The sequence below is a fragment of the Camelus ferus genome, chromosome 14, assembly GCF_009834535.1.
Source record: "Camelus ferus isolate YT-003-E chromosome 14, BCGSAC_Cfer_1.0, whole genome shotgun sequence".
NCBI classification, from domain to species: Eukaryota; Metazoa; Chordata; class Mammalia; order Artiodactyla; family Camelidae; genus Camelus; species Camelus ferus.
This window is the reverse complement of record NC_045709.1, coordinates 20,541,355-20,556,934: the sequence shown is the minus strand read 5'-3', so window position 1 is coordinate 20,556,934 and position 15,580 is coordinate 20,541,355. Positions and strand designations below refer to the sequence as shown.

At 40.0% G+C, this 15,580-nt stretch overlaps 1 protein-coding gene and 1 long non-coding RNA gene across 8 annotated transcripts in view; one reads left to right on the top strand and one right to left on the bottom strand.

Annotated features, from left to right (window-relative positions):
- Positions 1 to 11,359, top strand: part of LOC116668592 — a 39,047-nt gene extending 27,688 nt beyond the window's left edge. The window contains exon 3 of the long non-coding RNA XR_004325793.1: positions 11,235 to 11,359. This is a non-coding gene — a long non-coding RNA (uncharacterized LOC116668592). The remainder of the gene's footprint in view (positions 1 to 11,234) is intronic.
- LNX2 (ligand of numb-protein X 2) overlaps positions 1 to 15,580 on the bottom strand; it is a 64,577-nt gene that overhangs the window by 16,890 nt on the left and 32,107 nt on the right. For 5 of the 7 annotated variants that reach the window (XR_004325786.1, XR_004325784.1, XR_004325785.1 and 2 more), the window contains exons 2-4: positions 11,224 to 11,739; positions 1,554 to 1,798; positions 200 to 399 (exon numbers count right to left, since the gene is read on the bottom strand). Coding sequence is in view for 4 of the 7 variants with exons in the window: in XM_032496399.1 (XP_032352290.1) it covers positions 200 to 399; positions 1,554 to 1,798; positions 11,224 to 11,630 (852 nt within the window). In the remaining 3 variants the exon portion in view is untranslated. Of the gene's footprint in view, positions 1 to 199; positions 400 to 1,553; positions 1,799 to 11,223; positions 11,740 to 12,450; positions 13,617 to 15,580 lie in introns of those variants that run through there. The other 2 variants (XM_032496400.1, XM_032496401.1) reach the window with 2 other exon arrangements.

Genomic DNA, 15,580 nt, shown 5'->3' with positions numbered 1-15,580 from the left:
GAAAGTTAAGGCAGGGAAAAAAAAAATACATTCCATGTACATGGGAAATAAGAGAAATCACAAATAAATTCTGATCTGCTTTGCATATAAAGACAGTAAAACTAACCTATATGCAGTTCAGGTTCCACAGTACAGGGCTGCTTTAGACTTACAGATAGGAACAAAGAGCACGAGGTAACAGAATAACTAAAGCTGGTACCTGGAGAATCTGGTCTCCGGCAAGGAGTCTTCCATCTCTGGCGATTACCCCGTCCCGATAGACTTCCTGGATGACAATGTTAATCAGTGGTGTTTCGTTGCCACCCACAATGCTAATTCCTAGCTGAATGTAAGGATTAGACCGGTGAATTTCAATTGTGGTGATTTCGCCTTCTGGTAAACTGAGTGGCTGCTGTGTGGCTGCCGAGTCAAAAGTGAGAAAGAAAAATAGATGGAAAGAAAAAACATTTGATGTTTTGATTATTTTCAGAAAAATAAATCATCGTATATTAGCAGATGATTAAAAACTATGCAATACCGTCGGATAAGAAAAACAGAATGACAAAAAAAATCTGTATGTTAAGATCATCTAAACATTTCTTCTCCCAAAGGTGATCAGTAAATAATCACTAGCTACAGCATGTCAGATCACGAGGGATGACAGTGACCTGATGAAGAACTATTAAGAGAATGTCATCCTGTCCTAACTGGTAAGAGGTCTGGGCCATGGAAGAAGGTAAGTAACGCAAGGAAGCGTACAGAAACGACTCTGTGGTGTGTAATCACCATGGGGGTGAGCAAAGTCACGGCAGGCTCTAGGGAAAGGTGGGTCTTGACCTGAGCCTTAGGAGATGGGAAAAGATTACGGTGGTAGCAGGGAAACTCTGACTTTGAAGTAAGATTTGAAATTTGTTCAAAAAAATTATATTTAAAAGTAAACCTGGGGCCAACCATCAAGACGCCCAAGATCCATGACTACAGCTTTCTGTTCATTCCTAGTGAGTTGTCCAGCCCGGCTAGTGGCAGCCACCAGAGCAGGGCACTAGTCAGATACACATCCAGATGTTCCCCGGTTGCATGAGCTTGGCCTGTTAACCTCCCGAGACTCAGCTCTCTCCCTGCTGCAAACGCCCTCACAGCACTGTCGGGGCATGTCGTCAGCTGAGGCACGTAAAGCGCCTGGCGTGTGCTGGGCACGGCGAGCGCTCTGAATGTGGGTGTCAGTTTTGTTGCTCTTGATGTTGACGTGTTCTTAGTCAAGAAGCAACACGCTTCTGAACACGCGAACGCTAAGCAGCAGGTTAACGACCAGCGGATTCACAGACGGAACAGAAGAGGGATGGAGAAGGATCCCCTTCCTCAGGGGTCAGTTTTGTGTTTGTTTTTAAAATGCAAACTGTTAGAGCTGTACCTGTGAAAGGGTGAATTATGTGGTGTGTCAATTATATCTCAAAATTAAGTTTTTAAAGGGGAATAGAATGCACGTTGGGAGAGGAGGGAGAGGGAGGAAGGGAACACCCGCTCTGAACACGGAGGAGGACAGGAGGACAGGAGGACGAGGTGGCGGCACGTACTGTCGGCGGCGCTCTCCTCGAAGGCGGGGTTGTCCAGGCCGGGCTCCTCGGTCCAGGCGGGAAGGGACGCTGAGGTCAGGGACCGCTCGGCGGGCACCATGCCCATCCCTGAACAGTCCATTTCGGGGGATAAAGTACCTGGAGGCTCTATTACAGGAGTTCCACTTTCATTCTCAGTCTCTGTCTGAGTTTTATTAGTTTTCCTTCTCTCTAGGGCAGCTCTCTGGTGGGAGGCTCCAGGGCATCTATAAAGAGCATCAGGTGGTTTCCAGATGATTTGAAAGGAAAAAAAAATGTGATTAATGTTTCCACCACAAGACAGAGAGCAACGGCTTCCATGCCAGAAGCACCAAGAAGTGCCCACAGGCAGTACATCATTCTGGCCTCAAATTCCACTCAAACTAAGTTTTCACCACTCTGCAGAGCAAATTTAAAATGGTTTGGTATGTATCTCAAAGAATACTTCAGTAAGAAATCATATTCAGGAATATATTAGTAGCAGAAATACACCAGTACAGTATGCCAGTACAGCTGTCTCTACACTCTGAGAATGATCCTGAAACTCTCATTACAAACCCCTTTTTACAGGCTAAGAGGCTGAAGCACGGGCGTGGAAAGCAGCAGCCTCCCGCACACGCAGCCCCGCGTCTGGCCCCGGGTGCCGCTCACAGCCGAGGCCACGCACCCACCCAGCGGGGGCAGGAAGACACCCGAAGCTCTGCCACTTGCAGGAAAGCACAGCAAAGGCCCAAATAACTTACTTTATGACAGACATGGAAGGAGATGAAAACATAATCTCCTAGTTTGTAAAATCAGAATTGCAATAGTGAAATTACAGATATGCTGTGAAACTTGAAGAACCTATTTCTAAGTATCTGGGAAACTTAGATAAGCACCAAGAAATAAGAACCACTAACTTGCTTGTTTTTTATTTATTTAGACTAACAAAAGGGACAGATACCTGCTTGTTTAAACATTTAAAGAGAGTCCTCCTGTGACTGATGTTAGAAACACTATAATGTGCCAGGTTTTTTTCCACCTGACACCTTGACTAGACAAAGTGACTAATAACGCCCAGACTGAGGAGTGGGGGCAGGAGTCGGGGATTCGTGATGGAGGGGCAGGCACACGTTCCAGAGCCCGACACGACTCTCCAAGACACCTCCTGCTCTCCTGCCGGGGCAAGAACAGACAGAAAGTGCGGGTCGGGTGGGCGACAGTCTTGTGTCTAGGGTTGCAGACCTTCACTCAGTGACAGTTTTCTTAAAAATCTAAAATTTCAATCAAAATTAAGTATAGAATTACATTCAATTACAATGAAAAGCTACTCATTAACTATAAGTGTAGTAAGTCTTTAGTTCATGAGGAAATTTTATTTTAGGTCCTGGATTTTAAGTTCTTGAAAAGGATCATCATGAAATGTCTTTATTCATCGTTCTCTCCTGACCTGTCCTCTCTTCACCTGGCTACGAAGGGGCACAAGTGACGTTCCCCTCTGCACTGCGGTGCTGCACTCCAGGCAATGTGTCTGCAAGGGCCTGGCAAATATTTTTGGTAATTCTGTCACTGAAAAAAGTTATTTTTTGTCAAGTGAGCATATTTAATTAGAAATTTTTAAAAAAAATATTTTGTTCAATAAAAAAGTTGGCATAAAAACTGAATCATAAAAAATACTTAGGACTAAGAAGATAGGTAAAGGTTTAATTCTCAAAATATATATATCACACACAAATATCTCCATGAGTAACAGCTGGTCTTTAATGGAAAAAAAGGACTAAGAATAGCAATTGAAGAGGAAATACAAACAATATGAACACTGGGAATTAGTCTAGTTAATGACTAAAAAAACCCTAAAAACTAAATAACCATAAACGCTATCTTATAGTTACTAAACATGGAAAAATAAATTCAAAAAGTAAAACTTGAAGTTGCTAGAGAAGTGAAGAAACAGGTATACTTAAGTTCCCAATAGGATAGTAAATTAGTAACAAGAACTGAAGATATTAAAAATGACATCATGTGAAAATATGGAAGCATGAGCCTACCTAGCGTTAGAGGAAGGTTACAGAAAGCACCTCCGGGAACACCCATATTTAAACATGAGACCAGTTGAGTAGACTGAGACAGAACAACTAGACATGAGTTCAACGAAGAAAAAGTGGCCAGTGGTGCAAATGCCAGAAAGGGAGCAAGTAAGATAAGGGCCAAAGCACTGGCCGGACTGGGAAATTAGAAGGTCATGGTGACCTTAGAAAGAACACTTTTGGTGATAAGTGCAAAATTCCAGACTAGAATTTGAGGAGTTGTTAACAAAATACAAGCACTCTACAAAAAATGCACGTAAAACTTACAGGGCTTGAGGGAAAAAGAGGACTGGGCCAGATCATTCAAAACCTGTGCATGTGGGAACGGGCAGTGGCTGATAGTGGGTACAGGGCTTCTTTCTGGGGCGCTGAAATGTTCTAAAAATTAGATTGTGATGATAGTTGCACAATTCTGTGACTATACTAAAAACTGCTGAATTGCATACTTTAAAAATAAGTGAAGTTTATGGTAGGTGAAATATATCTGAATAAAACTATTAAAAAAAAAGATGATTAAGGAATGAGTAGATCAGAGCAGGCTTTGACAGCTCAGAGCCAGCAGCCCTGAAGTTTGTAAACACTTGGAACTGAAGAGAAAGGAAGAAACCAGCATTTGCTGGGTGTCTAATTTGTGCCAGTCACTATGCAGACTTTATGGACAGTATTTAATTGACTCTTTACAACCCCTCTATTTCCCCATTTTACAAATGGGAAACTTGAAACAACTAACTAAGCCAACATCACATAGCTATTAAATTACAGAGCCGAAATCCACACGAACTCAGATCTGATTTCAAAGATGCCTGCTCTTTACAGGGCACTATACTAAATACTCTTCTGGAGTTCTTTTTCTAGGCCTTAGGAAAACATAAATTAATTTCGTTTTACAAACTTGTACCTAGAAACACAATCATAGAATGTTACAGTGAGAAAGGCCTTGGTGATCATAAAAACCAAGCAAAAATCACAGATAACAAAAACCTACACATCTTTTTCAATGGAACATTTAACGATAATAACACAAACGGCAAATGGCATCAAGGGCTGTAACTTGGCTTATTTAAGCAGGTAGCTCAGTGGAGCAGGAGGCTAGCATAGAGGATATTACACGTGATTAAAACAGCAGAGAAGAAGTGCACGCAGCGCTTAATGAGGCCAGCGCAGGCATGTGCTCAGACAGTGCAGGTGGGAGTGCAGCTCTGACACTGTGGGCTGCCCTGAAAAGGGGCACTGGAGGCAGGGTGACCAGACACAGGCTGAGGGCTGCACCTCCCTTGGGAGGGTTCTTTACATGCAGGTGTGTTTTTAATTTTCTTAAAGCCAAAAAACCTCTTGTAGTAACCAAAGCCAAACTGAGGGATTTTCCGTTCCTGCTGAAGGTTATACTCTCATGCCACTATTCTGGCTCTCCTTATGCAGAAAAATTACATATGAACCAATCTGACTTACAACACGGTGGCATCATTCCCTGATATAACAGTGACTCACATTAGGACGCATACAGTGAAACAGAACACACTACATTATTAGTAGTAGTGGTGGTGGTGGTGGCAGTAGCAGTAGACGTAAAATAAAACGATGCCTGGTAAGTGCCAGCACAATGCCAGGAACTTGATGAAACTCAAACAGAAGCATCTTAGAGCCAAGCAAAATGATAACAGTTACATATTATAATATGCAGAAATGAATTTAAGTGACGTCAGTGAAAATGTTAGATTAAGGGAAGCTAAAAAGCCTCTCCTCCATAAAGCAATGTGAACACTGGCGAAAATGGTCAGACCAAGTATTTCTGAGCTCTGAAATTAGCCAAAGCTCTGCAGCAACCTGGAGTGCATTTATTCAAGAAACACAGCCGAATCTCGGTGAGAACAGTGAGCTCTGCAGCATCTGAACCTGCCCTATTCCTATCCCCACCTCTCCAGCAGCCTGGAAAAGCGATGCCCCAGTCATGGTGGAAACAGGAGTCTGGCAGCCACTGGAGGGGCAGACTGGATCACCTTTAGAGCCCCATTTGTAGATAGTTGTCATGAACTGACCTGCTGGTTCTCTGGAAGACCTCACTCGCAAGGCTGTCTTTATCTGCTTTATCTGACCTGACTTGGGGCTCACTCAGGGCAAACAACCTTTTTACTGAAGGCATTTGCTGGGGCATTAAAAAAAAAAAAAGCCAATTGTATATAAGATTGTGGCTGCTTGAGGTAGACAAACAAAAAGTCTCAAAGGAAAAGCTAGGGAATGAAAGGTCCACAGGGATTCCCATATGTCCAGGGCTTTTGCATGCACAGGAAGGAACTGAGAAGGCCCTAAACTCTCACCTCCGGCTAACACTGAAGCTACAGGAAAGCAGGAAGTGAAGGGTGAGGAGGACTGTCAACTGGCTAAGTGCTGAAGATGTGCCCCACCAAGTACACGGAGCCCCTGGGCAAGACCAGGAGACTTACTCGTTACAGGCACTTAAGGAATTCTCTGTCCAATCATTAGCCGATTAGAACATCACCAACCATCAAATGATAACAATAAACAGCAGTGACAAATCCCGAAGAGAAAGAAAAACCTGATTTCCAGAGTTGTCAATTATTTAAAGTGTCCAATGTTCAATACATAATTAAGAGACATGCAAAGAAAGAAGTACGTATGGCCTATACATGGGGGAAAAAAAAGAAGTTAAGAGAAACTGTCCCTGAGAAAGCCCAGATGTTGGCCTGACCAGACAATGAATTAAACTGGGTATTAAAAATGTGTTCAAAGAGAGAGAGAAACCACTCTTTAGTCTAAAGAACTAAAGGAAAATATGAGAATGATATCTCACCCAATAAAAATACCAATAGAGAAATGTTACATTAGAGAACCAAATAAATATTCTGAATTTTAAAAGTATAATAAAAGAAATGAAGAATTCACAGCAGATTTGAACAGGTAAAAAAAGAATCAATGAATTTGAAGACAGATCAATTGAAATTATTCAGGCTGAGGAACAGAAAGACAAAGAATGCAAAAAAGGATGGAGCTCAAGGACCTGTGGGACACCACTGAGCCTATTAACATGCGCAGAATGGGAGCTCCACAAGCAGACAGGGAGAGAGGGGCAGAAATACTATTTGAAGACATGTTGGCTGAAATCTTTTCAAGATTGATGAATCTTGAAAACAGCAAGAGTGAAGTGCCTCATCAGAGAGAAGGGATCCTCAGTAACACTGCCGGCTGTTTCTCTTCAGAAACTATGAAGAGAAGGCCGTGAATAGCATACTCGGTGCTTAAAACAAAAAAGACTGTCAATCAAGTACTCTATATCCAGTAAAACTACCCTTCAAAAAACAGGAGACAGGCAAAGGGTATATAGCTCAGTGGTAGAGTGCATGCTTAGCATGCAGGAGGTTCTGGGTTCAATCCCTAGTACCCCTCTTAAAAAAAGCAGTAACAAAATAACCCTAATTACCTCCCCCCTCCAAAAACAGGAGAAATTAAGACATTCCTAGATAAATGAAAACCAAGTCTGTTGTTAGCAGATCTTCCCTACAAGAAATACTAAAAGAAGTCCCTCAGCTGATATGAAAGGACCTTAAGAGAGTAGCTCAAATCCACATGAAGAAATAAAGACCACTGGTAAAGGTACTACATAAATATAAAAGACAGCATTAAACTACTTTTTGGTTTAAAACTCCTCTTTGGTCCTATTTGATTTAAAAGACAACCCCACAAGAATAAAATAAAAATTATAATTCTGTTTTGATGGGCATATAATGCATAGAGCTGTAATTTATATAACAATAACAGTACAAAGGAAGGGGGAAGGAATGAGGTATTTATGAACTAAGTTCTTGTGTACCGGTGAAATCGAGTTGGTATTAATCTGAACTAGATTGTTATAACATGTTAATTATAATCCCCATGGCAACTACTAAGAAAATAATTGAAAAAATAAGTAAGCTAAAATGTGAATTTAAAAGAGCAATCTTGTCTCAGTCTACCCTGACCCTTAAAGGCTTCAAAACTATTTGATGAACTAGAAAAACATAATGTAGAAAAAGACTAAAGGTTTTCTCTATATCGTATGAACTTTTTAGAATACTGTTACTATAAGTTTTAAGAGGAAAAGAAAAAAATCATTCTGAACCTTGCCATAAACTAGGACACAAATGCTCAATTTAGCCCCCGAAATTAACATTTACAATTACCATAAGCTTTAAATGTTAAATGGCTCAGGATGAGGCAGGGATGAGGGGTAGAGAAGGGAGGAGGAATGCTTTATAGTTGACGTTACTTGGCAGAATTTCACAAAGTAATTACTAAAACGTTATATGCGTCACTACTATATAGAGAGTATTTCTTAAGGGCTTTAGTTCTCCTTTCAAAGATGGGCATTTTCCCTTGTCTTTTAAAATTCTTGTTTTCCTAATATATAATCAGTTAATAACTAGTAATTTTATTTAAAAACACAGTCATCTTTCATAAATGTTTTACTTTTAGCCAAAGGAGAAAATGTCAGCTGTTCTCACACTGAAGCAGATTTCTTAAGAGTAGAATTTCATTCAAATAGGGAAGGTAATTTTAAACTCAAAATTACCAGATTTATACAAACTATTTCTAATGCTATATTTCTACTAATAATTAAAATAATCATAATTCTGTGTCTTATGATATCACTCTTACTGCTAGTTTGTGTTGGTTTTAAAACATGGCTGCAAAATTTTTTTTAACTTCTCCCCATGAAGTGAAGCTTATGTCCCCTCCCCCTGAATCTGGGTGGGTCTTGTGACTACACAGAAGGGATGCTATGTGACGTCAAGGCTAGATCTTACAAGGCCATGCAGCTTCTGCCTTATTTACTGGAACCTATATAAGAACTTTCAATACCCTGAGGCCACCGTGCTGGGGAGGCCACTAGTAGGCCCTCCTGTGGTCCAGTCCTAGCTGAGGCATACCTCTGGGGACCTCCATCAAAGTGCCAGGTATGTGAGGGAAGCAGCCATCTTGGAAGCAAATTCTCCCGTTCCAACTGCTGCAGTCCCAGGCTTTCAGTCCTTCCCACCTGGGACCCAGATACAACAGAACAGAGACCAGCCATCCCTGCCTGCTCTGTCTGAATCCCTGACTGGCAGAATCCAGTGCTCGCTGATTTATGTCACTGTATCTGGGATGGTTAGTTTCTCAGCAATAGATATCCTGAACACAGACTAGCCATTTAACTGAGCAAACATTAGATGAGCGTTAAATTTCTATTTTTTTATAATCAATAGGCACTCTTAGCTGTTTACATCAAGCACCTCACCTACCTTTCCAAATCATTCCCCTTTTTCAATGTATCTTTCACAACATAGGCCTAAGACACTTTGGAAATGATTAAATTAGTAGCCCAAGTATTAATAAACACACTTGGAAAATGGAACTTTCAACTGGACATAATTACTTAGCTTTTATCAACCTATAAATGAAAGGATAGCTTGCAATTTCCAAGTTTTTACATCATCAACATAAACAGCTTGATAGAACATATCAATGGAACTTCAACTACATACTATATTCTTGTATGCATTTTAGTCAAGAAAATATTCCTAATATAGTTGCGTAATTTTATCTCACTGCTATCAAAATAATTAACTGAACTGAGGCTTTGTTCAGTCCCTCTAACATTCCAAAACCAACATTCGTAAAAGAGTCACAAAAGAACTTTAATCTCCTAAAAAGAACAGTTCTGAGAGAAATAAGAAAAGCCTAAAATCTGCTCCAATTTCAGCCATAACTAGGCCTGACCCAGACCAGCAGATTCAAAGGTTTGGTGTTAATTTCTAGGCGGTCTTTACGATCATGTTCACATGTGATGCCGGCTGGTGACCAAAAATACACAAGAATCTAAGATTGCATGCATTTTCAGAAGTCTATATATCTATCCTCCCCTTTTTTCTTAGCTCTTACTTTTTAGACAACGTAGCTTAAGTTTAGGCAATCTCTCTATAAATCTTCATGTTTCTGACATTTTAATAACATCTCATTCTTTCTCATAAATCTGAATTATTTCTAATGAGTACGCTCATTTTATAACACTGATATTTAGGAACAGAATGAACATGTATACTCATGTGTGTATGAAACTTTTACTACCACATAATAGCAGAAAACATGATTCAACCTGTGGAAAGGTCAGCATGGTCTGTTAGAATGGTAAATAAGATACTGAAGTTTAAGTCTAGCCATGCCATTACTTAGCTCTAAACCTCCGTGATTCAGTTTCCCTGATTCGTAAAGTGAGGGGACAAGATTAGATTCAATTCTATGATTTCACCTCTGAGTATAATGGCAAGCTATTCTATACCAGACCTAAACTATTATTTCTAAATCCAATATACTGTACTATGCACTGTTTTCCATAGCAATCAAGATCACTACAGATTTACACTGCACATGTGGCTTAACTTTGAAATTTAGAAATCAATTGATTTATTTCGGTCATTATATGTTGATTCTACCTATTTAAGACAAAAGAGATGTATTTTAACCCTTCCTAAGGGTATAAATAATTTTAAAGATCAAGTCTTTTATCAAAGTCAAATTATAAAACTGACTAAACAATCAGTTAAATAAATTACTTAACTTAAAAAGCTTTTATTAGTGGAACAAAAACCCCCACTAAAAGTTTTCAAGTTTCCAACCACTAGTTCTTGTTCAGTCTAGTCCCTGAAAGCAGAATTTTACAAGATCTTAGCAAATAAAATCAGGAATATGGGCAGACCTCATTTTATTGTACTTCACAGACACTGCATTTTTTTTTTTTTTTAACAAATTGAAGGTTTGTGCAACCCTGTGTGTTGTCAGATGACGGTTAGCATTTCTTAGCAATAAAGTATTTTTCAATCGAAGTATGTAAATCTTTGGACATAATGCTATTGCACCTTTACTAGACTACAGTACGGTGTAAACATAACTTTTATATGCACCAGGAAACCAAAAAAATTCATGGGACTTGCTGTATTGTGATATTTAATATTCGCTTTAATGTGGTGGCCTGGAACTGAGCCTGCAACATCTGAGGAAATGAGGCTCATTTCCATGTTGCAACAATATTATTTTTAACAGCTGTATAATATCCTGATGATGCACCGACAGTATTACTGTATTTTTAATCCTTCCTGTTAACTAATTAGATTGACTCCAGTTTACTGAACTCTGCACAGTGTTGCAGGGAACATCTTTATATACAATTTTTCCTTCTTCTGGATTATTTCCTTAGGATAAAAAGCTATATACAGTGATACTGACATTTAAAGTTTCTGAAACAAACTGCCAAACTGCCTTGCAGAAAGAATCTATCATTACATCCTGCTACCCATGTGAATATAACAACTTCACATTATACCAGCAAAAATTATTAGTAGGTATAAAATGGTACTTCTTGTCTACTTTTATATTCATGTTTTTGATAAATAACAATGTTAAATACTGTTCCATACAACTTATTTATTGTATCTCCTGTATTTGATTTGTCCATTTAGTTATTAATACCTTGGTATTTTTTTAATCAAGTTTTTATTTGTTTGAGCAACCTTTTTATAAAGTTATTAGAGTTACTTCTCTCTTTTTTTTTTGCTTACCTGTTTTTAAGATGCGCCTCCAGATCACAGCGTTGCATTACATCTTGGCACACTGAAGAAAACGGACATAAAACCAGTAATTTGTCTAGAAGTTTATGAACTAGAATACTAGACTTCTTACACAACTTAAAGTGAAGTCTTTTCCGGTCCAATGGACAGAAATCTTTCTCCTGTAAGAAGTTTCTGAGGCACTTGCAGCAGAATGTGTGCCCGCAGGGGGTGTCTATTGGCTGCAGCAGAGGCTGAAGGCAAATGTGGCAGACCAGGTCATCATCCACCTCATCCTGGTAGTTGTACAAGTGGTTTTCTCTTGTCCAGTGCTGTTGGCCACATTCAAAACACAGAGGATTGAAAGAGGAAGAGGAAGTCTGTTCCACAGACACCATCTCATCACTTGTCGTTCCCATTCTGAATCAACCGAAGCAGTCTCTGTATCTTCGAAGTTAGACTTCCACTAAAGGTTTGGTTTCCTTTAAAAGACAGTGATGTATCTGGCTAAAACCAAGGTCTGTTTTCCTAGACAACACAAAACAAAACAACCAGAAAAGTAGTATCAATCAAGACAGGCTAAAAGAATCAACATAATATTACTAGTTAACTTCTTGTTTTAGTAAAAGATTAAAATTCAGATCAGGCAATAAATTAGTCATAAAAACATAAAATGAAATCAACTAATTCCCTTACTGACTAAGAAAAATGACTTAGATTGCCGAGTTCTCAGTGAAAAAAGAATTTAGGATTAAAAGCAAAGATGCCATATTAATATAAGGTGTGACATAAGAAACAATTTGTTCTACTGACTGAAATCCCCCAATATGTCACTGCTCAATGGTGGTTTTAATGCCAATTAATCTTCATAGTATGTTAATAATGCAATCTGAGGTATATTATGTAATACATTTGCACTTGCCATCCCACTCATGGTTCCCTGTTTCTGACTGATTTTATATATTTACAGTGTTATCTCGAAGATGTTATCTTTGAAATGTAGTCTTAAGGATAATTCAGTGTCTGTTTAAAAAAATTGAACTTTGCTCTACACTGGGAAAAAATTTGAATATTCTCTCTCTATATAATGTAGATGGTAGAGAGATAAACCTGAAGAGCATATAAAATTAACATCTGTGCCAACTCCACAAACTTCAATACTATTTTATGCCATTAAGAGAAACAACCTGCTATAATTCAATTAAACAGATAAGACATGTTATAAAATGTTAATCCCACCTTGTATTATTCCACATTCCCATTGGTTCTTGCTTCCTGAGAGCAGCACTGTGTGTGTGTGTGCGCGCGCACACGCCTCCTCTACGCCAGCAGCCTGCCTCAGTTCAGCGCAGGGCCAGCAAGGAATGCTCCCCTCACATACGGGTTTCCACACCTCCCGCTGCCGTAGCACCAGAGGTTAAAATCACCTCCAAAGGCAGCAGCTATGTTCGTTCTGAATATTTACAGAACGTTATGTGCCAAACACAGAACAAAGAGGGAGGAGGGGTAGGGAGAAGACAGTTAGGAAAGCCAATTATGAAAATTCAATGGACTAAGTAGTGTCAGATTCTAAGAAAGCCGTGCACAGGATGCTGAATGAATGCAGAGAAGGCGGAGGAGAACTGGCATCTGATTCAGTTTGACTCTGCGGACAGAAATACTTTCAAAAGGGGAAACAACAAAGATGCTGGGCTTTGACAGGAAGCAGTGGCCAGAGAGGAAAACGGACCAGGGCGCCTCGGCCAAGACCCAGAGCCTGAGCAAGCCCTGCACGCTCGGGAATGCGGGCAGGTAAAACGTCTGAGGCAAGAAAATGGACTCAGGGCAGGCGACTTAAGACCCAGCCTCCTGCACAAGATCAGAAAGAGCAGGACGCAGTGTTACCACCACTAGAATTTATTTCACTGATAAAACTCTCTTCCCATCACATATGTGTATTTGCTACTTTATTTACGTAGAGTATGTATCAGAAAACAACATTAGCATTTCACCAGATTTAACAAGAACTGCTATGAATGATGAGGGGTGGGACAAGACTCACACAGGATGGCTGCCCTTAGATGAACTGCGTATTTTAAAAAAACAACTTAATAATAATAGCAGCCTGTGATCTAAAACTACCAGTACAACATTAAGTGTGCAAACACTTCTTGTGCTTTATAACTCATGGGGCTTATTCTTCACGCTCTGAGCATCGTAATTTTTTAAAAATCAGTTCAAGGCGTGTGAGATTATGGAGAGAAACATCATTTACCTCAGGCAGACAGATGGCTTCAGCCCAGGTATTTTCATAGAGAATGTCCACAGACTTGTGACCTGCTCAGCAAGAAAATCCATCTATCCTTTGCACTTCTTTGTGATAAGATTTATTCTAATTTTTTTCCCTCAAGAAAATATTCTACAATCCTGGCCTCCCACATAATGACTAAGGAAGCATTTCTCCTAAGACTATCATATTTTAGCTATTTTCTAAATCTCTAAATAACTTAGTTCTTTGATTATTTTCATTTTATCACAAAATCTTTTCATGAGGAAAAATAACATGTTCCCATTGAAAAATACCAAATAACAACTGCATTATCAACTGCCCTGAAATGCCCCTGGGATACCATGACACAAACGTTAAAAGAAAATTTATCACAGGCAGATCACTAACATGTGCACAGAAATACTGACTGAAGAATTTCAACGCCATGTGGCCTGCGCAGTTACGAGCACGCACCCTGGCCAGTCTGTGAGCGTTAGGGCCCTGGTTCAGTCATCTGCTAGCTCTGGGACCGCACTGCATTCCTCTAGGGCTGTCTCCTCCTCATATATAAAGCAGGGCTAGTCACAGGGCCTACCTCAAAGGGGTGATCTGAGAATATAAATATAAGCTTAAAACTGCCTGGCACACAGCAGGTGCTGTGTAAGTGTTAGCTATTGTTACTGTTACTAACGATAAACATTCAGACAGATTTTATGATCTGCCTAAGGCCATACGACTTGTAATTACTCAGTAAGACAGGAGGAAGAGAAATCCAGTTCTTTCTTATTTCAGAATAACCCAATAGCAAATGAAGTAATGACAGGAAAGAGGAAGGGCATTTCAGGAAAGCCTCAGTGCATGAATTCAGTAGGATAAAGGCCGCCTGGGCCAAATTTTCTAATCCCCAAGCCCACCCCTCTGCTCCCAGCCCACTTTGCGAGCATGTCCTCTGCAACAACTCACACCACTTTTCCCACTGGGGTCCCTCACTCAGCAACAAGCTAAGAGGGGGACCTCCCACAGGGGAGAAACTCAGCAATGCTGGATGACCGACTGGGGACAAGACGCTTGTTCACTCTAAGTTAGGTGGCCAGGAACACCTTTACACACCCAGGAGACGATGCCCATGCTTAATTCTGATGTCAGAGATTCTATTAGCACAATTTGAAATATTAAAATACAAGTTAAGTAAATAATAGTCAAATTTTTCCAAAATATAAGATAAAATGTAGCATAATATGTAGTTTTACAAACTACATTATCAAGTGTAGCTTAATATTCCAGGAATAGTAAACAGATGGAGCTATTAAATTGGCTGGGAAAATTACAACACATTTTAAATAATATCTTGAAAAACAGCCAGTGCAATGGAGAGGGAGTTATAACATGACACTGCTTACTGCCTAACTCCAGTTATGATGAACCAGCTTGCTCTTCCTGGTTTGTGAGACAAGAATATCCTGCTACATCATAAGGACTCTCAGGAGTGACAGTTTTTCAGTTAATTTGCACACTCCCAAATATGTTATTCAAATCATTTCTCTTAATCGTACTTTTGATTCAGGCTGAAAGAGTCCTCGCTGGCCCTAACCTAGGAGATCCAGCCCAGGATAAAAGATGATGAGCTAAGGGTCATCACTGAAGTACGGTTAGATGGGAAACAGCTCTGGTTCCTTCTCATCGATTCAAGTCTGAGGACACCTCTCCTCATGCGCCCTGGCAAAATCCTGCTCACGCCCTAGGTGTTAGCTCCACCGCCACCTCCTCGGTCAGATCCCATCAGCTGCCCTCCTGCTCTTGGGACAGCCCTCTTCCCGTCTTGTCCGTCCCTGCTTTTCACACATATCTTCATCTCAGCAATTACTACATCTGTGTGCTTGGACATATGTCTTTTCACTCCTTGAGGGTAGAGAGTCTTCTTTTATCTCTTGTATTCCCAGGTCTTGGCACATATTATGCAATAAAAAAAAAATTTGTTCTCAGGCTCATATGGGAGCCTGAAATGTGTAAGAGTCCTGAGATGTATTATGTAACTATGTAAATATGTGAGAACACCTTGCGCATTAATTTTCCACACTGCAAAGCGATCAACACGCTGGACCCTGCCTTACAATTACAAAC